A 22,500-nucleotide genomic window follows, 5' to 3' on the forward strand; every position below is an offset into this window, starting at 1 on the left:
TGGTGATGCTGGCTGAGTCCCAGCTGAAATGTTCTGGATTCGATTCCCAATTCTTTAGTGTCTACCTTGCTCTTTAAAAAATGGAAAAGTGCGATGACTGAAAAGTATATACTGTGTCTGTTGTTGTACGATCAGCTAGCAACATTAATTACTTGAATAATACTTTGAATGCTACAGGGACGGTGGAAAAAAGGCAAGGGGCTAGAATTCATTACAAACTTTTTTGATTTGGTACTTATAGTCTATACTGAAATAGTAAACACACACACACACACACACACACACACACACACACACACACACACACACACACACACACACACACACACACACACACACACACACACACACACACACACACACACACACACACACACATATAGCCCTACTCTCTCCCTCTCGCTCTCTGACTATCTGAATGTGTGTTACTGTCAGTATTTGATATATCTGACTGTCACTTGATTCTAAAATGAAGATACTATACGTAAAAAGGTTTACTCAAATAGTCAGTCAGCCAGCCAGCCAGCCAGTTAGCCTACCAGTCAGCCAGTCAATTAGCCAACCAGTCAGTCAGCCAGTCAACCAGTCAGTCAGCCGGCCAGTCAGCCAGCCAGCCAGCCGTTCAGTCAGCCAGCCAGCGAACCAGGAGACCTGATTTGTCAGCTGTCTGTTCTAATAACAACATAGCATCCAGACTATGAACCAGAAACACACAGACAGCCATATGTGAGTGTGTGTGTGTGTGTGTGTGTGTGTGTGTGTGTGTGTGTGTGTGTGTGTGTGTGTTTGTGTGTGTTGGTCTGCGTGTGTCTAGGTGGCTGTGTGAGTTAAGCTAATGACTTGATCTTGTAAGTGCATTTGAATAGCGCACGTCTCTTATGCTCATATACTTCTTTAGGTATGTATGTATATATGCATTTATTTGTGAATGTGTGTGTGTGTGTGTGTGTGTGTGTGTGTGTGTGTGTGTGTGTGTGTGTGTGTGTGTGTGTGTGTGTGCGTGTGTGTGTGTGTGTGTGTGTGTCTGTGTGTGTGTGTATTTTTCTGACAATGTCCCGGTGATTTATTATTGATCCAGGAGCTGGCTCTGTCAACTGCTATCACACTGCAGGACACAAAGAAATACTGATACCAAGATGACCCACACAAACACAAACAAACACACTCACACACACACACACACGAAAGACACACACACACACCACACACACCACAAACAATCGAGACACACACCCAGGATAGACAACAACACAAACACACTTCCCAACAGACACACACAATAACAATCTAGTTGCATTCGATGTTGGACGTGGAAACAACTCCATTTGTTATTATAGTTCCATTGTTTGTCCTTCTAATTAAAAAACAACAACATACAAAACAAGTGTTTGAACAACAGCAATTATAAAGTTTGACCACAAATTATTTTCAGAGCGATTGAACTTGGAGGAGGGATGGAGGGTTCCCACAGCAGCCCTACTCCCCCGTGGGGTTCATGTGTGTCGGTGTTTAGTTGCTTTGAACTTGTTTTGGACCATACTTTTGTCTAATGCAGCCCTCACTCCCACTCTCTTAACTTTTCCGCTAGCTCTCTCCCCTCTTTGTATACTTGCCTTCTTTTTTTTTGCCTTTTCAACCTCTAACACTCTCTGCTTTTTGTTTTTCACTTGGTGTGAGAGAGAAAATTACCACGTCCCATGGTCATTTTCTCTCTCTATCCATCTCTCTGTCTTCCAATCTTAGCTATACCACCCCTCTCCTTCTCTCTCTCTCTTTCTCTCCCTCACTCTCTCTCTTTCTCTTTATCTGTCTCTCTCTCTCTTTATTTCTATCCCTCCCTTTTCGTCTTTTTGTTTTCATCTCTCTCGCTATCATCCCGCTCTCTCTCTGCTCTCACCATGGCTCTCTCTCCATGTCTCTCCCTACCTCTCTCGCCCCACCACGGTGATTAACATAAATTACCACCTAGGAGAATTACAGGATGACTCACAACGCAATGGCTCCATTTTACACCCTCTGGTCCCACGTAGGTAGGACATGTGTGTGTGTTTGTGTGTATGTGTGTTTGTGCGCGTGTGTGTGTGTGTGTGTGTGTGTGTGTGTGTGTGTGTGTGTGTGTGTGTGTGTGTGTGTGTGTGTGTGAGTGTGTGTGTGTGTGTGAGTGTGTGTGTTTGTGTGTGCGTTTGTGTGCACACGCTAATGTGTGTGTTCTGTGTAGGTTTGTTTCAACAAGCACAGGCGGAGGTGATGTCAACCAAACTATAGGTGGCATGGAGACGGATACATCCCCCCCCCCCCCCCCCCCCCCCCCCCCCAAGTTTGTAGAGCAGTGGGGGGGAGTGCTGTTAGAACTAAAGTGATCTTTTGGGGGGGGGGCTGTAATGTAAACTAACCCGCTGTGACAGTGAGGGGGGGCTTCACCACCGCCACACTGTGGACCCCGGGGAGCTGTGCCTGTCTGTGTATCCTTATGGGTGTTGGTGTAATGTGTGTGTGTGTGTGTGTCTGTGTGTGTGAGAGTGTATATGTAATGTTTGTGCATGTGTGTGAATGTGATTGTGTGCATGCATGCATGTGTGTTAATGTTCACAGGGTTGTTTTTTTTCGCACTCTATTTTTAGCTCACTGGCGAGGAAAATTTGACAAACTAAAAAGTTACCCAACCCGGAGGATTCACACAGACACACACAGACACACACGCACGCACACACACACACACAGACACACACACACACACACACACACACACACACACACACACACACACACACACACACACACACACACACACACACACACACACAGCCCAGGCTTCTAATATCCCTGCTAAAATCCGATCTCAACACCTTATACCTGGTGTCTTTCCACACTAAGTGAGAAATTAAATCACTGCAAATGATTCAATGGTAATACAGTATGTTCTTAATGTTTCACAGTCATGGTACACTATGCCTTTTTCCTAGCGTATCTTTTCATCCATTCTATTCCAATGCGAATGTCAGAAGCAGTTGCAGAAAGTTTGTGTTTTTTTGTTGAAATTATTATTTCCAAACAGGAAGTCTCTTTGAAATTAAAAAATAAAAGCTGAAGTACAGGATACACCTACAATCACGAATACATGTACAACCTGGAGCAAGATACCCTAACCCCATACCAGTTCCTGTGCATGAATTTGCTCTCAGTCATTTTGGATAAAGAAAACGTCTGCCAATGACTAAATAGTGAAATCCCTTATCTTCCAACATGGACATGGCATGGCATACGTTCCCCTAAGGCACACAAATGCACATGTACTAAAAACCCACACACAAAGATCCACACATTAATGCATGGACTTGTGGTGAGTGTAGTCCTCTGATCAGAGCACCAAGGACAGTACGTTTAACTCCCGGGGTAATAGCGCATAGGTACTACTGGTGCACATTATAATTGGCTTCCTAATTAGTTTTAGAGTTCAATTAGAGGCTGACAACAACACACAGGGGGTTGTTTTGTCTCTCTCTCTGTTTGCGTTCCCTCCCGCCATGCTTTACCTTCTTCTCCTTCGACCGTTCTTCTTAAAGAAAGCTTCTGAAGAGAGGCACGTAAAGTTTTTTCTCTCTCTCTCTCTCTCTCTCTCTCTCTCTCTCTCTCTCTCTCTCTCTCTCTCTCTCTCTCTCTCTCTCTCTCTCAGCCAGACCACACATTGCCCTGACTAACGTTTCACTCTTTTTTCTGTAATGTAGAGGAAAGATCGTATGCAGGCCACACAGAGTGGGGTTGGTTTCCAGTCGCCAGTTTTCCCTCCCTGCGCTGAAAGGATAATTAAGGGATCGTCGCAGACACAGAAGCGATAAACTTCCGCTGGAACAACTTCCCTTTTTACACAAGGGAAATATCTTAACCCAGGTCTAAACATTGCATAAGTGCGCCCCTTTGATTTGTATTGGTCGCCAGCGTATGGTGGTATGAGCTGAGCATGTGACTGGACAACACTTCCGCCAGAGATTCTATTTAGAAGAGAACCTATCAAGAGAGATCAAGATGTCTACATCTCTCTTACAACCTCTACCACCTGTTTAAACAGTAAAAACATCTCTCTTTGCATCGCAATCTCACAACCATTTTCGATTTACAAAACGGTTGTGTAAGAAAGGCCTTTGAATCCATTCTGGAAGACTTTCCATTCCTAGTTCATTTGGCGAAGTAAAACAATACATCTTTGTTCTAAACCGGCTCCTATTCTCCTCTTCTCCTCATCTTCTATATGAGCCAACTTGCTTCACCACATTCTGCATAAATGTTTTTCCTTGGGGTAACAGATGAACTAGGTATAGCCAGAAAACTTTTAGTTTTTCTTCTTTCCTTGGCAAAATGTAGAAATCCCAATTAGGCCATGTGGAATCAGTAGCATCGGAATGCCCGGGGGACATTGCTCTTGTAGTTCTCGATTCTTGTGGTAGTTTGTGGCCATGCCTTTTCCCGTACCCATGCCAGCAGCCCGCTGCTTGCTGAGCCAAGCCCTGCGGGGATGGAGATAGAAGCGGTAATGCTTCCTCATTCCCCTGGCTTCTGCTGAATCATGACTGCTTATGACCTGCAGGAAAAACAAAAGTTGATTCATTTTTTTAGGTTAGGGGGCAGGATGGCTTTGTTGGCAGGGAGTTTGAATCCCCGCAAGGTTTACTGGTTCTAACCCAAAGGCCCACCTGTAGGCATCCTTGAACGCAATCCCTAACCCAGCTCCTTAGGGAGTTTTTAATACGTAGTTTGGCTGTACTCTAGACGTCATTATGACACTCACATATAAAAATAATAATACCGTCAGGCCCTTTTTTAAGTATTGGTATCAGATAGAGGAGGCATTGTTACGTGCAAATAGATCCCCTCTATCTATGTCTACAATACTCCACTGGCTGATTTCATCCTTTCTATCCACATGATTGACGTAGCTTAAAGACTCTGACCAGAGCCAAATCAATTAAAAGACCATGTAGGTAGGTGACTTCCATCCCGTCCTGTACCCGAACGAGAGATACGGTACATTCACCGCACATTCCGCTCACACAGTCGAAAACCCCCTCTGAGATTTACATTTAAGGCTTTGAGCTGGCGTCTTCATTCAATAGGACTTAACACACCCTGGAGTAGCTGGTTCAGAACGTTCCGGATCGCGGCCAAGGTCCTCTGCCAGACGAAAGTAACGATGGAGTCCTTTAGGAGCCCTGGCAGCAGCCATGTCACCCTAGAATGGTCGTTTATTGCTCCAGATGGTTTTAAAGGCTAATAAAGCACTGGGGAAGGTGTTCCCCCACCACCCCTTTCCTTCCACAAGTTTGAAGGTTGAAGGTTTGAACCTCGGCCTTGTCAACGTATTCATTGAGCAAGATTGTGAGGACTGACTTCGTACTGAGTTTGCTGGTGCCGTTTGTTGTTGTCAACTGATTCAAGATTCAAGAGTTTTAGTTGTCACATGCATACAAGTGTACAGCAAAAGGAAAAAGTGACAGTGCCGCAGAAGCAGTGCAACTTGGGAATTTAAGATATGAAAATGTTATGGGTAATTCATAGTAATTGCAAAGGAATTGTTCTCTAAATCTTGAAGATCCATATCTATGTTTTAATCTTGCACTAACTTAGTTAAACGTATGGACGGTTATAGGCCTAATTACTCATCACGCCTTTAATTACAGCCTCAACAGTACTAGAATAACTGTACATGAGAGTTCCAAAAAATAAACCTATATTGACTTGTGAGAACATGTAAGCTGCTTATTGCTTACGTCCTACATTTGTGTGTATATCTATGTGTGTGTGAGTGTGTGTGTGTGTGTGTTTCTGTGTGTTTCTGTGTGTATGTATGTGTGTTTGTGTGAGTGTGTGTGTGTGCGTGTGTGTGTGTGTGTTCATGCGCGTGTGCCTGCCTGCCTGTATTCGTGATTGTGTGCATTTTCCTGCGTGCATAAGTGTGCGCACATGCCTGCATGTGTCTGTGTGTGTGTATGTGTGTGTGTATGTGTGTGTATGTGTACAGATTTGTACTTCAAAACGTTTCTAAATAAAAGAAGAAAAAACGGTAAGAACGGTAAAGCAACAAATACCAGCATGAATACCAGGGGATACAGGTGCTGGCAAGGAAGATCGGAAAGGGAACAAATTATAGTTAACACTTCACATAGTTACTATAAATGTATTTATATAAGTGTAAATACATTGTTCTGCTTCACCAATAAGACTGGTGGCAAGGATGGATAGGTGGATGGAGTGCTGCACACACAGTGGGGGGCGACAGGCTTTGAAGTTTTTAGATGGCATTGGATGGCACTTGAATGCTGCATGTGTCAGAGAGACCTTTGGATAAGAGAAGAGGAGAGAGAGAGAGAGAGAGAGAGAGAGAGAGAGAGAGAGAGAGAGAGAGAGAGAGAGAGAGAGAGAGAGAATTAGACATTCAAGTAGGGGAGAGAGAGTATAAATGAAAGATGGAGCGAGATGCACCGAGGCTCAAGGAGGCGAGCCACGGAGCAGTCGAGGAACAAGTTAAGACGTGGACGAGAGGGCTCTAATAGCTTCAGACAGGAAGAGAGAGAGAGCGTGTGAGAAAGAGAGACAGGGCGGGGAGGGGTGTGAGGAAGAGATGGGGGTAATGGTGGGGGGTTGTGAAAGAAAGAGAGAGAGAGAGAGAGAGAGAGAGAGAGAGAGAGAGAGAGAGAGAGAGAGAGAGAGAGAGAGAGAGAGAGAGAGAGAGAGAGAGAGGGGGAGAGAGAGAGAGAGAGAGAGAGAGAGAGAGAGAGAGAGGGAGAGAGAGAATGAGAAAAATAATGAGAGAGTTAGGGATTAAAGATGGAAGGAGGGAGTGTATTGAGGGAGAGGCAGTAAGAGATGTGTATGTGTGTGTGTGTGTGTGTGTGTGTGTGTGTGTGTGTGTGTGTGTGTGTGTGTGTGTGTGTGTGTGTGTGTGTGTGTTTGTGTTTGTCTAAGAGACAGAGAGAGAGAGAGAGAGAGAGAGAGAGAGAGAGAGAGAGAGAGAGAGAGAGAGAGAGAGGATGAGAGAGAGAGAGAGAGAGAGAGAGAGAGAGAGAGAGAGAGAGAGAGAGAGAGAGAGAGAGAGAGAGAGAGAGAGAGAGAGAGAGGGTGAGAGAGAGAGAGAGAGAGAGAGAGAGAGAGAGAGAGAGAGAGAGAGAGAGAGGATGAGAGAGAGAGAGAAGAGGTTTGCGTGGGTGAGGCCAGGAGGAGCCAGAGAGCTAAAGGGATTTTTCTAGACTAGGGGTGGAGATCACAGAGGGCTGGGAGGGGAAGGACTAGAATAATACAGAGAAAGGGTGAGAGAGGGGGGGGGGGGGGGGGGTGAGAGCATGAGATGAGAGCAAGAGGACTTGAATCCTCTGAGAAACACAGGAAGAGTTGGGGGGGGGGGGGGGGGGGGGGGGGGGGGCGCGGGTGTTGACAAGTTTTTCATCAAAATAAAAGCCCTCCCAACTCTCACCCCAAGGAGAGAAGAAAGGAGGGAGGTAAGAGAGAGAGAGAGAGAGAGAGAGAGAGAGAGAGAGAGAGAGAGAGAGAGAGAGAGAGAGAGAGAGAGAGAGAGAGAGAGAGAGAGAGAGGGGCCATGGGGAGGGAGAGACAAAGAGAGGTGTATAGTGTGAGCGCATCACTTCATATAGTTATAAATACATTCTCCTGCTTTACCAATACTAATGGAGGCAAGGATTGTAGGGTGGATTGAAGGATGATGAGGACGCTGGAGGAATGGATATATATGAGATGGATGATTGGATGAATGATTGGATGTTGGAAGATGATTTGATGGATGGATGGATGGATGTTCAGAGGGTTGATAGATAGATGAATGGGAGGATGACTGGATGGATATACTAACTTGTCCTTGTGTGTCCCTGACAGTTCTTCCTCTATATTTCTGCCCGTTATTAACAGGGGGTCAAATTAAACCTGTCTAGTTCTCTTTGTCAATGTGACTTTTTCCCAGAAATATGCACGGGGCATGATGGGGTATTTAAATTTCTACTTAAAAGGGTGTCATGCCAGTGAAGCTGTTAATAACCCGTAGAGCAATGTACAACACACCCGATTTTTGATTCACTTGCGTACCATTAGCATTTAATTTTGTCATTCAATCGAGTCATTCTGGTAGCACTTAATTGAGATTGACCGCATCTTTATCATCATTAAAATAGCAGTAGTAAATATAAATTCTTCTATTCATTTAGCGTTAATAAAGCGTTGAAGACTGAATGAATGAACTCATTGGTAAGCGCTGCTATTCTCCTGATGGGCCGTATGTGTTAGCAACATATCCTGACATTTGTACCCTGAAAATCTCCTGAAAAAAATATTTCTTTTTCTGTAAGAAATGTAAATTACCTTATTTGTGATGGTGAAATCAATGTTAACTACTGCTTTATTAATCCTTAGAAGTTGCAGTTATTCTAAGGTGCAAACTTTGTTTTTGTTTTATACCAAAATCATATAAATGGGTTTTCCTGGAGTGTCCATGTGAGTATTCTTATACAGTGTTTGAAATCAATCCTAGCCACGATAGACAGGTAATTTGATAACCATCGTAATCACAAAGATAAACTCTTCCAAATAGGTTTGTGTGACTATAAGTACTATTACAGATGTAGAGCTGTCAAATGTTTTTTTTAAGACAGTAAAGGGTCTACAACAATAATCATTCTGATTCAAAGGAGAAACCACTTCAGCCCTTGATATATAATATTGATTCTTAAAAACATTGCATGGTTTTGAACATTGTCAATAATAGAAAGGCTTACAATGGCCAAGGATCTTGTACTTACTTAACACACAATGAAATATGTCTACCATTATTAAATGGAGGCAAATCGGGAGCAAAGACCATTGTACTAGTAGGTCTCTGGGCTTGTGCGCCTTGTTGACAACATTACTGTATGTGCCTTGTGAGTGGAACTGCAATAAGCCTGGAGGTAATATTGTTTATCGGTCTCTTGGAAGGTTCTAAAAGCTAGGCAAAGTGCCCTAAATGGGTTTCCGGAAGTTAACAGTTCCCTAAATATACACCAGGTTGTATTTAAAGCAACGTAATTGAATAAAAGTTCAAATAATGTCATGAACTTCCGTTCCCATTTACATAAATTGGACTTTTCAGCAGACTCCTGTGGAAGTAAGGCCTAGAGCAATCAAAAGCACATAATCAGCATTGGAGCTACTAGAAATGTAAGTGCTGCAGGAACTGAGAAAAAAACAGCCGCATGCAGTTTTTACTGTTGGAGTCAGATACCAGGATTGGTAATTATTATCATGACTTTCTTTATTACAACTTTAAATTGTGCAACATCGAAAAATTGGTCAGTCGTTGAAAGAAGCCATGTTTCTCTCTTGTACTATCTTATTTTCCTCATAAAAGTTTTGAATTTTTTGGACATAACCACACAATTGATTTACAATGCAAAACCAATTAACAAATAGCAATCGACCAACAAAGCAACCAGTCAGCAATCTCATTTACGATGTTGCAGTTGTGTGTTTGCGTGTCTATTTGTGTGTGTGTGTGTGTGTGTGTGTGTGTGTGTGTGTGTGTGTGTCTGTGTGTGTGTGTGTGTTTGTGTCTGTGTGTCTGTGTGTGATTCTGTGTGTGTGTGTGTGTGTGTGTGTGTGTGTGTGTGTGTGTGTGTGTGTGTGTAGTACAACAGTTTTTCCTATCATCGGTGTCGTTTCCATAAACTCCTTGCCTACTCAGATCTTGGGTGATTGATTGGAGCAATGTCCAATGTGCTGCCAATGTGGCTTTACAACACAAATCAGCTGTAACTGTCTGGCAGAGAGCCTGCAAGCCTCTCCATATCTGCTCATGTTCTTCCGCTGCTCTCAGCAGCGTTCCAGTGAGACCTCTGTAGCTCCAACCTTTCAAGGAAGCTATGTGTACTCTTCAGTCTGACTGCCGCATGACTGAGAAAATCAGGCAGGTTTGAGAGACAGAGAGAGAGAGAGAGAGATGAGACAAATGATGATGACCATGAGCCACGATTTCTTAACTTCATGTTTGTATTCTGCATGCTTTCCACCATTTTATTCGACAATAATCGGAACTCAGCTAAACAAAGGAGGCGGATTAAAGTAAAGGAAATCTGTCGTTGGTGGAAAGAAAATGTGATTGGCACTTCTGTTTGGCTGCTGTCCATCCGCACTACTGATACAGTTCATCCGTCACTCAAGTCTTTGTCTTCATGATGAATGCTGGTGCAAAAGCTCTCTGGCTGATTTGGGGGAAAAATTCCAACTCAGTCGGAAAGCTTTGGCATAAACATTCATCACTCTAACGTCTCAAGATCGCTCTCTCTCTAACTCTCCTAACTTCATCGAAACCCCTCTCTCATTGTCTCTCTCTCCCTCAAGGGAGCATTTTACTTCAGTGTTTTACCGAGCTTTGTTGTTGTGTCCAAGAATAACTAAACCATTAATTCTTGTTTTGCCACCATCATCCTTTCTCTCTCTCTCTCTCTCTCTCTCTCTCTCTCTCTCTCTCTCTCTCTCTCTCTCTCTCCCTCTCTCCCTCCCTCTCCCTCTCCCTCTACCTCTACCTCTCTCTCTCTCTCTCTCCCTCTCTCTCTCTCTCTCTCTCTCTCTCTCTCTCTCTCTCTCTCTCTCCCTCCCTCCCTCTCCCTCTACCTCTCTCTCTCTCTCTCTCTCTCTCTCTCTCTCTCTCTCTCTAGGACTCTGACAGAGTTGCTGAAGCAGCCAGGGGAGGGAGGGGGCGCGGATGGGCATGGCGGTCACCACCCCATAGGAACCAACGGCATCTCTGCCAGAACCCTGCGCTCCAAAAACGGTACCATATTGTGTGGGTGTGAGGGAATTGCTGTCCAAAATACATTCACAAAACCAAAATTTTTATTTAAGTTTTAAGTTTTATGGCTCCTCAAATATAGAGAAAGAAAGAAAGAGAGAGAGAGAGAGAGAGAGAGAGAGAGAGAGAGAGAGAGAGAGAGAGGGGGGGGGGGGGGGGGGTGGTGTTTGTGTGTGTGGTGTGTGTGTGTGTGTGTGTGTGTGTGTGTGTGTGTGTGTGTGTGTGTGTGTGTGTGTGTGTGTGTGTGTGTGTTAGGGATGCCAAACATCAACAAACATCGGTGCTTGGGTCATGTTTTCGGTTAGGTTTCGGTATGCATTTTATGTGTACGGCGAAACAAAAATAGCTATTTTCTTATTCCAAAATCATTTCTTTATTTTGCTTATAAGCTTAAAAGAACAACAACAATGGTTTACATTCAGACACATTATTTTCTAATGTATAAAAAATAAATACAGTATGTAAAAAACAATAAACATCACTTAGCTTCTTAGCCTTGATGGCTGGTAAAAAAAAAGGGGATAAACTATTTCAAAAAGCTAATTAACAGATTTTAAATAACATAAATGAGGATGACTGTAAACCCTAACCCTAACCTAAATTCAATGTTTAAATGACAAAAAATACTTGTATTACAGTAGGTATCTAAAGCTATCGATTCCTGTATTTTGAGGTTCTTCTGTAAAGATCAGCTTGTCAACATCTCCGCAGCAAGGCGCAAGCAGTTTGCGTTCACAATCACACTGTTTGGACTTTTAAAATGCATGTGAACATCTTAGTCTGACCTACATCGAACCAAAATTGGACCATAACGGACATCTCATAATTGGATAAGAACACATACATGTAGATAAGTCGTATATAGTCTGCAAACCAACGGCATGTATAGTCAGCCATCGTATCGGAAACGGATTCCGCGTTCTGCGCATGCTCGAGAATTTCCGCGGGGCTTTCACCCGGAAGTGGAAGGAGACGACGTAATGAATGGTAGTGTTGGTCCTGAAGAATTCAAGTTACACATGGCTTTGACGAAATCCACAACTCACTTCTGGACGGGCGCGGAGCCCGGGCCGTGTTCCAATATCCATAATATCCGTACTTACTAGCCTAAGTTTGAGTACGTAGGGCGTTCCGATTCAGATCGGGCGAAAAGAAGTGTACTGAAAGGACCCCGACGGTGTACTCAAAACGGTCAAATCCGGAAGTGTGGATCGCGTACACTTTTCGTACTCAACGGCAGCCATCTTAGCTACGTAGCAGAAGAGGGCGGAGCCAGGCTGAGCCAAAGTCGGCGCATTTTCCACATAGCCTGCATTAATAGTCATTTTGTAGTTTTTATAGCTTTTATAGCTTTTTATAGCAGCTTGCCGTAAATAATTCATCGTTCATTTTTATGCGGGGGAGGAGCCGCGGCGGCAGTCGTGATCATAATTTCCGGCTAGTGCACCACGGAGTATTCGATTTGGAACAACACTGACATCTGAAAATAAGCGCACTTAGTGAGTGCGGATAGTGTACTTCGTTTAAGTGTACTCATGGAAGTATGGATATCGGTACACGGCACCGGTGTGGGTACCAGATTGTCTCGGCTGCCAGATCGACTCTGGGTCCTGCGCTTACAGATGACGTATCCACACTTTACGTAGGCTATCGACTCAAGCCAACGGACAGAACCCGGAAGGGTTGTTTATAAAAGGGGCTCAATCATGGACATAAAAAGAAGGCTCAATCCGTTTTGGTTTTGATTTCATTGGACCCCGAGTCGATTTGGCAGCCGAGTCAATCCGGTGTGGGTGTCGGATTGACTCGGCTGCCAGATCGACTCGGCGTCCTAGATGCGCAATAATGACGCACTTCCTGTAAACGTATGTTACCAAGTGTATACTTGCGCTATATATAAAAGAAGAATCGGTTAACTCCATTCACTGAACGGGGCGATCCACTTTATTTCCAGCGCTCCCAACACAGAGTCAAAACAGCGACCCACATGCAGACACTTCCGTTCTCCTCCTTCAGAATAAGAGTCCCTAACAGGAACTGGGTTACATATGCATTCATCAGTGCTTTTAGTCGTGTTTTCACGGCTTTGTTTGTGCGAAAGAACGGGCTGCGTTCAATGAAATCAAAACCAAAACGGACTGAGCCTTCTTTTTATGTCCATGATTGAGCCCCGTTTATAAACAACCCTTCCGGGTTTTGTCTGTTGGCTTGTGTCGATACGTCAAGTGTCGATACGTCATCTGTAAGCGCAGGACCCCGAGTCGATCCGGCAGCCGAGTCAATCCAGTACCCACACCGGTTCATGCTTGACCAAGTGCAAAAGCTGAATAAAATGAAAAACTAAAAATTTAACACTAAATCGAATGCCTCAAGATAGTTTGTTGTTGCTCTGAAGGATAGGTAAACCGTAAGTGGCTGTATAACCATGTTGCGTGTTGTCTGAAATCTGACCCAGTTTTTAGCTTACTAACTTAGCGATCGGATATTACTTGCGGGGAGGCGTGCGCACATGCTGCGTTCATATGCTCCTCTAAAACTCAGACACAGCCACTTCAGATAGAAGTGAAAAGCAACCGGTTAGGCTACATGATTTAGTTTTTATTTATTTCCATCTTTTTTTTTGCAAAACCGAAGATGCCACAATTCTCAATGAACCTTGGATGGCTTATTGAACGGTTCGATTTTATATTGAGTGTGTCGTGTGCATGTGTGCATGTGTGCATGTGTGTTGGTTCCTCAGCCTAATACTGAAACAAGGATGTCCCTTTGTTCAAGGTGCTTGCGTTATCCCAGCGATGAGCCCTCCGTCCTGGAGATAAGTAGGCCAGGCCTGCACTTTAAGAGCAGGAGGAGGTCCCACATCCCGGGGGGAGGAGGGGGCTCTTGTCTGGTCGGGGTTGTAGTTGCTCGCTGCACACGTAATTGTCCTCGGATGTACTCACACACGTGCAAGCACACACACACACACACACATACACACTGACACACACACACACACACACACACACACACACACACACACACACACACACACACACACACACACACACACACACACACACACACACACACACACACACACACACACACAGAGGATCGACACACTGGAACTAAACACACACAAACACAGGATTTACAAACACACACAGACACCCTCTGGATAAAACACACACACGCACATTCAGGAATTACGAACACATACAGTATATGTATGGATTGTATTGTATGAATGTATGCAGTGATGTATTATTTATTGACATGATTTTTACGATTTTGCACTTTGTGTATGTATGGACACACAAGAGCACAACACACGCACACACACACACACACGCACACATGCCCAAATGCATGTTTTTACTAGCGTGGATGATTGTTTCACTCTAACACAACAAACTCACTCACTCACACAGACAGACAAACACACACACACACACACACACACACACACACACACTAGAGATGCGCGGTTGGCGGTTGCAACCGCGGACTCCGCGGTTAAACCGCGGATCGGGCGGGTGACGTGACAAAAAATAATATTTTAATTAAATTCGGGCGGTTGGCGGTTTAACCAACGAAATTCAAAAATATATACACATTGTTAAATGTCGTTACCTACTTCCAAGCACATTTTGAAATAATCCAATTCTCATCAGGCAGTAAATTGGCCTCTCTGTCTCTATCACACACACACACACACACACACACACACACACACACACACACACACACACACACACACACACACACACACACACACACACACACACACACACACACACACACTAACGGAAGCAAAAAAGTTTAAATTAAGTGACGATCCGTCCCATGTCGCGTCTCCACAAACCTGCAAGTTATGAGACAGTAGATGAAACTGCCTGGGTTATTTTGTTTCGTATAAGTTATATTTTAAAACAGCCAGTCATTGTAGCCTACCACTCGTGGAACATGGAATTTCAAAGAGATGATGGAGTTATTTGACTCAGAAGTGACATCAGGCATTGGCAGCACGAGATGTGCAGAACAAGTTAAACTTCTAGCTCAGTAACATCAACACCTAAGAAAGAAGGTAAGAAAAATAGTCGGAAAACTTTGATTTGCAAGGCAAGCAGGCAAGTGTTGGGCTTGTTACAGTAGCCTATATAGCCTTCAATGCGGTGAAATTTCGGAATTAATAGGCTCGAGTCGGCGTTTCCTTAAAAGGCTATCTTTCATTTTGCAAAAAAAACAACACAGTAGGCTATATTACCATATTAAAATGGTGTACCAAATTGCGTTTTATTACAATGATAAAAAAGTGTAGGCCTACTAGCCTATGGTAAGGTCAGGTTTGCCGATGTGCTTAGCTATTTTAAAGTTTCTCCCTGTGCATCGATCGGAGACAGACGTCACTTCACTGATAATATTCTGGGGATAGGCTACAACATAGCCAATAGGCTTTCATACTAGGGACTTTATCCTTTAAATATCTTTGCGGCATTGGATCAGTCTCCTTTCAAGAACAGGCAAGAACTTTCTAGCCTCGCGTCAGCAGCGCATACCTAAAAACAACAGGCGGATGGCGGGCGGGTGCGGTTTTGAAAATTGGTCAAAAAAATTGTTGCGGATGGATGGCGGGCGGATCAAGCGTTTTGTGATGCGGTTGCGGATGAAATAATAGCCCATCCGCGCATCTCTAACACACACACACCATGCACAGCACACGCACACACAGACACACGTGTCGCCCATGGATGGGAGACGATGGCAGCAGAGACAGGTCATATTTAATTAAGATGTAATTTGCCGTGTTCCGGCTCAAACCCGCGGAGAGAAAAATCTGTGACCCATCTGTCCCCCCACCACCTATCCTGCCCCCCCTATCTCCCCTATTCCATCACTGGCTCTTCTGACAATACACACATGCACACACATTCACAAAGAGCCATTCACCTTGTAACCAAACGGGAGGACAGTGTGTGTGTGTGTGTGTGTGTGTGTGTGTGTGTGTGTGTGTGTGTGTGTGTGTGTGTGTGTGTGTGTGTGTGTGTGTGTGTGTGTGTGTGTAGGGCGATGCAGGATTGGTAGGCTGGGTGAGGGGATATTTTATTCCAACACCCTGGTTAGTTTAGCCGCGTCGGTATTGAATTGACCCTGATCCATGGCAGAAGAGACACTGCAGTGTTACTATCCATATCCACAGCTTCTATATTGACATTTATGGTCAGCAAATTTACTGCAAAGCCCAACTGGAACAACTGCCCTTGTTTCAGTTTGACCATTTGCAGCAATGGTGTAGAAATCTTCAATGAACAATCGGTTCTACGGCGGCTCTATGGCGATTTTGCTATTACACCGGTGGATAAATGACTCATGCGCCCGGCGCTAATCTAAAAAAGGGTTGGTCTGAAGTAGCCTGATTACCCGTAGGTGTGGTTTGGGCGACGTGCAATAAACCAATGAAAGTGCCATCTCCCATCCCCTTTAAGAGCCAGGAGCACATTAGAATCTGACGAGTTGATATTTTGACAGCGCGTTTGCAGTCTCCGATGAGACAAATGAATGACCACGTGAATTTCAAACTTCAAATGGCTCAGTTTATGGCCAAATAATTTGGCCTTATTCACACATGGAATAGCGTTTTCTTCAAGTCCTTCGAGTCCTCAAATAGATTTTGGCAAAGAAAACTTAACACACATATGATATATGCTAACTGTGGTTCTTTTTAATGATGTACGCAATACATTATAGACATTGTTTCTTACCAGTATTGAATGCAACATCGTTAACGACTTGTGTTCCTGACATGCATGTGTTCTTTCCCAAATAATTTCCCAAGAATGTGTGGCTAGGTAGATGAGAGTAGTAAAGTGTATGCGCGAGCTGCACAAGCAACATTATGCATGCGCCCTTAAAATAGCATCTGAACAACGCGCCACTCACTTTAAACCAGGTATTTCCTGGTTTGTGTCGGAATTGTTTTCTGAAACTGCAAAATAGCACCAGGGAACGTTTGCGCCAGAACACGCCTCCTCTTTACGCCGAACCGCCCCTTGGGGCGAAAGATCATTCCCTAATGTACCGACGCGTGGTGCTGGAGGGAAAAGAAGGCTTTGCGCCAGTTGCAAACTAGCAACGACACATGCGTCAGTGTAGAAAGTCAGTTGCGCCGGATGCAAGATACGGCCCCATGTGTTCGGATGTCGCTGTCCATGGTGCTGCATTAGGGCAGCACAATTGAAAGACAATAGAGAGCAGCAGAACAATTGTATTGTGGGATATCTCAAGACATGATTTGTGTGTTTGTGTGTGTGTGTGGCTGTCTGTGTGGCTTTGTGTTTTGTTTGTGTTTGTGTGTTTGTGTGTCTGTGGATGTATGTATGGATGTATGCTTTTTAAAAAATGTATGATGACTATATGCTCTGTAAGGTGACCTTGGGTGTCTTGAAAGGCGCCCCTAAATTAAATGTATTATTATTATTATTATTATTGTGTGTGTGTGTGTGTGTGTGTGTGTGTGTGTGTGTGTGTGTGTGTGTGTGTGTGTGTGTGTGTGTGTGTGTGTGTGGGGGGGGGGGGGTGTTTATGAATGTTTGTGTCTGGTGTAATTATTCTTTGAAAACTCCCTAAAAAAATCTGAGAAGATGAACACACACACGCACACGCACACACACGCATCCAGATGCTCACACGGACCCTTGCCGGCATGCATTCACACACATGCACTCACACAAGAACACCAAGACCAACCGTCTCAGTTACTTTCATCTCCCCATAAAGCAGTTTATCCTCTTTTTCCACGCATCTCTTTTATTTTTATCACTCTCATTATCTCTGCTCCCTCCCCCATCTTGTTTCCCATGGTTCCTTTTGATCATTATCCAAAGAATATCCAGGTTTCCAAAGACTGCTCCTTCTGTAACTCCAAATCACTATACAATTTTAATCTCCGATCTCCCTCTGCCCCGTTTGCACTGTTTCTCCCGTTAGTTTGAATTCATAACTTTCAGTTAAGTCTTATCGGAACTCTTCTCGGACGAATTTCATACACCAGCTTGGGATGTGATGTGTGGAGCACTTGAGGACAGAAGCACATCAATAGTCGTGGTTTGTCGATTATAGTTTGGAATGTTTGTCAGATGGTCTTTCATGATATTTCTAAGTATTTTTTGTTTGTTACATTTGTTTATTCTCATCTTCTTTTTCCAATTTTGGTTGCATTCTTCTTTTTCTCTTCCTTCCATTCATCCCTGCTTCCTTACTTCAATCTTTCTCTTCCTTACTAGCTTCCTTTCTTTCTTCCCTCTTCCTGCTATCTTTCCTTTCCTTGCATTTCCTCCTTTCTCCCTTCCCACTTTACCTATTTTTTACTTTGGTTAATTGGTTTGTTCCTGTATTTTCTATCCTTCCTTCCTTCCTTCCTTCCTTCCTTCCATCCTTCCTTCCTTCCTTCCTTCCTTCCTTCCTTCCTTCCTTCCTTCCTTCCTTCCTTCCTTCCTTCCTTCCTTTCTTTCTTCTTTTTGTCCCTCCTTAATTCCTTACTTCCTTCCTTTGCTCACTATTCTGATTCAAAGTTCTCGTCTGGTGCCACTAATCAATGACTCATGCACAAGGCTTTCTACTTATACAAGAAATAAAGGCTGAGGAAGAGGTGGAGAGGGACGGCAAGTGGCCAAGGTGAACACAAGGATTAAGAGAAATAACTATTATTATTGATCAATTCTTAATACCTTCAGTGTTCATGTTTGCTTCTTCAGGCGAACATGGTCAAAAGTTTAACCAATGATTTAAAACCCTGAAATAAAAATCAAATCTTTCACGTTTTATCCCACACGCATTCTAGCAGATTCACTCGGATAAGAGCAATAAATAATTCTTTCAGGTAACAAAAGATCTCCCTGCATCCAGACAGTGGACACGGTGGTGTTGCCTTACAGCTCGTTCCCCCAGGCCTTTCATCATTGGAGATCAGTAGGCCTGTGGAACAATGGACGCCTGGCGAGCAAAAGGTGTGAGTCCCCAGAGCAGGCGTCCGGGTGAGCTCAGGAAGAATATGTTAGCATTCTGATAAATAGAAGCATATTCAAAACCAAACCCAGATGCTTATGAAACAAGCATTGGCAGATGCTCCCAGAAATTTGTAGTGCTATTTTTGGTTGTGGAAATTTATTTTTAACGGTGACGAGATTTTTTCTCTTTTTGCCGTTGTTATTTTCCCTTTTTATTTGTCGTCTTCGACTCAAAACCTCACCGCCGTTGCTCGCAGGAAGAAAAGATGGATCCCGGGACTGGGGTGTGAAAACGATGGAAGCGCAGATGGCAGTTGGTGTCAGGGAGAGAAGAATTGGAATAGAAGACAAGAGAGAGAGAGAGTGAGAGAGAGACAGTGAGAGTGAGAGTGAGAGAGAGAAAGAGAGAGAGTGAGAGAGAGAGTGAGAGAGAGAGAGTGAGAGAGAGAGAGAGAGAGAGAGAGAAAGAGAGAGAGAGAGAGAGAGAGAGAGAGAGAGAGAGAGAGAGAGAGAGAGAGAGAGAGAGAGAGAGATGGTACAAATGAATATGTACTGTAAATGCATGAAAGGAAAAAAGGAAGGATGTGTTGAGGAGACAATCGATGGAGGTTAAACCAAGGTCACACAGACATAAGAGAAAGAATTACGATAGAGGAGGGACTGTGAGGAATTATGCAGAGATGTGGAAGCGACGAGTCTGGGTTATTTTCCCTGCTGCATGGAGGGTGGGGGTGGGAAGAAGGCATTGGCTGGGTGTCGAAACCATGGAAGAGTGATGTGTTCAGACGATGCTTATCTATGATGGAGATGGAGGACGTCTGGAGGGATCGGAGCCCATAAGGTCTAGAGGAAACCAGAAGGCTCAGAATCTGAGACAATATAAAAAGGAGCAGGGGTAAGATGGTAGAATGGAATACCAAACACTTGTCACCTTCCCTTGCTGTCTTAATCATTCTGTTAACCTTTACCTGTTTGGGTGTGTGCAGCTGTAAGGGTGTATGTGCATCTGGGCGTGTGCATCTGAGCATGTGTACATGTTTTAAAGTCGATAGCCATGAGAAGGGTACAACCTTCTCATGGCATGACGATGGAGATAGATGAGGGAACAGAAAAGTAGAAAGACCAGCTTTGAGAGTGGTAACACAACATGTGTGATATATAGAGGTTGCTTAGTATCACTCCCTCCACACTAGGGCTGCAACTAACGATTATTTTCAGAGTCAATTAATCATTCAGTCTATAATTTTGAATAAATGATAGCAAGTGCCCATCACAGGATACCAGAGTGCAAACCAATGTCTGAAAATGGCCGGCTTTATCTACCAAGCAGCCAGAAAAAACTAAAGTATTCATTTGATGATGAACCATGAACCAAATATTACAATTTCTGAAGCATTAGACAGCAAATGTTTGGTATTTGTACTTGATGAATGAACTACTAAGCAATTCTAAAATGTGCCTTATAAATCAAATACTCTAAATAATTGTTGCGTCCATAAAAAACAAAACAGGATATGAGTTAAGATAATGTTTTACAAAATCCCCTAAGTTTAATTCCATTTTGTTGTCATCAAACATCCTCACGCAAATGCAATCAAAGACATGGAACGTTTGAGTCCTGCAATGACTTCTGGGTAAACTTTGATGTCTGCTTCTCCGTGTAATGACCTCCTTTCCCCTTGTGATCTTCAGTGCATTCTCACCTGAATTGGTTTACCACATGTGGTTCTGAGTCTGGCCTCATGCGGTACTGAGCTACAGAGTGACCGGGATGCAGCCACATCCTCTGAGACTTCAAAGTCTCATTTTGTCTGCATTTATATCAAAGGATGTCATTCTGTCCGAGGAAATTCCTGAGTCCGAATGCGTTACAAAAAAGACTTACATTTTTTGCCCCGGTGAAAATGCAAAGGAAGAAAGCTAGAAAGAAGACCTTCAGCATTCAAATTATAGAATTGGAGGAGGGGTGGAATGAACGAACCAAAATAAAATGTTGTAGTCATAAAATATTGCTGAATAGAAATGACCTACAATAAGGCCCGGCTGGTCTCCAAAAGAGACGATAAGAAATAAATTAGGGGGGGTGGGGGGGTGGGGGGGGTGGGGGGGGGGGGGGGGGGGGGGGGGGGGGGGGGGGGGTGGAGAGGGAAGAGGATGGTGAGATCGGGAGAGAGGGAGACAGTTGAAAGGTGAAAAGGAGATGGAGAGGAACAGATGGGAAGAGTGACAGGGAAAAGAGGGAGAAAGGGAAAGCAAAGCTGTGAATACAAGATTGTTTCTGCTCTCCCCCTTGGTGGATCAGCAGGCTGCCAAGAGACCACCTAACAGCCGGTCTCTGTCGTTCAATAAGGAGCTAGGAAGGACGGAAGGAGACCTCCTAACAGCCGGTCTCTGTCATTCATTAAGGAGCTAGGAAGGATGGAAGGAAAGGGACAGCCTAACAGCAGGTCTCTGTCGTTCAATAAGGAGCTAGGAAGGGAGGCAACAAGGAAAGAGACCACCTAATCTACCCTTAAATTCGGTAACTCCTTCCTGTCAGAATCAACTCTACCGTTTACGTTTCCATCAGCGATGATTTAGCGTGTGTTTTAGCGGCCGCGGGTAAAGCAAGAGAACGGTTAGCTACTCGTCATACAAGGTTCTGGTTGTGCGTCGAGAGTTGTGATGCTTAATTTAGGAGATTGCCTAGGTAACCTTCAAGCGCCAGAACACCCCCCTTCTTACTCCAGAAGAACGCCAAAGACCCCCACTGTGCAAATCTGTGCTGGGCGGATGATCTAGTTCTGGGATGAACCCTCTCTCTCACTCTCTCTCTCTCTCTCTCTCTCTGCTCTCTCCCTCTTCCATATTTTCTCTTCTCTCTCTGTTATCTCTCTCTCAGTTTCTGTCCCTCACTCTCTCTCTCTAACTTTCCTCCACCCTCTCTCTCTCCATCTCTCTCTCCCTCTCTTTCTCCCTCTCTCTCTATATCTATCTCTGTCACTCGCCTTTCTCCCTCTCTTTGCTCTCCCATTTTTCTTTATCACTCTCTCTCCTTCTCTTTCTCTTTGGAGATAGGCAGGCATTTGCATTTGTGGGCCATAATTTGCATTTGCCGGCTAGAGAGGCATGCAAGGATGCCAGAGGAAGAGAATAACAAGAGAAGGGAGGAGGGGAGGAGACATTTGGAGAAATAGAAGGAGAGCTTAGGGAAGGAAAAAGGGTGAGGGAAAGAAGGAGAGAGAGAGTTTGAGCGAAAGGGGTGGAGAAGCATTCGTTGTGACATTGAGTTCAAAACAATGGAAATGAGTAAAAGTGGTAGTAGTATGTGAGTGTGTATGTGGTGTGTGTGTGTGTGTGTGTGTGTGTGTGTGTGTGTGTGTGTGTGTGTGTGTGTGTGTGTGTGTGTGTGTATGTTTAGCACATGCCCGCTTATGTGTGTGTCTGCCACAGTGATCATCCCCACATGGGGCCACTGCCAATTATATCCAAACCCTCCTGTCATCTACACCCCACCAGGGAGCTGAGAGAGAGCCATACGAACCGAGAGAGAGAGAGAGAGAGAGAGAGAGAGAGAGAGAGAGAGAGAGAGAGAGAGAGAGAGAGAGAGAAGCCAGTCACATACAGAGGGAGGGGGAGGGAGAGAAACATGAACAGAGAGAGAGAACAGATAGAGCGATAACATGAGATAAAGAGTGAGAGAGAAAGATG

The 22,500-nt window shown here is 44.2% G+C and overlaps 1 protein-coding gene across 1 annotated transcript in view; it reads left to right on the top strand.

Moving 5' to 3' along the window:
- Positions 1 to 22,500, top strand: part of LOC115537516 (protein shisa-9) — a 95,570-nt gene that overhangs the window by 28,494 nt on the left and 44,576 nt on the right. The window contains exon 3 of the mRNA XM_030349495.1: positions 10,689 to 10,804. Within this exon, the coding sequence (XP_030205355.1) occupies positions 10,689 to 10,804 (116 nt within the window). The remainder of the gene's footprint in view (positions 1 to 10,688; positions 10,805 to 22,500) is intronic.

Source organism: Gadus morhua, chromosome 2 (assembly GCF_902167405.1).
Source record: "Gadus morhua chromosome 2, gadMor3.0, whole genome shotgun sequence".
Taxonomy (NCBI): domain Eukaryota; kingdom Metazoa; phylum Chordata; class Actinopteri; order Gadiformes; family Gadidae; genus Gadus; species Gadus morhua.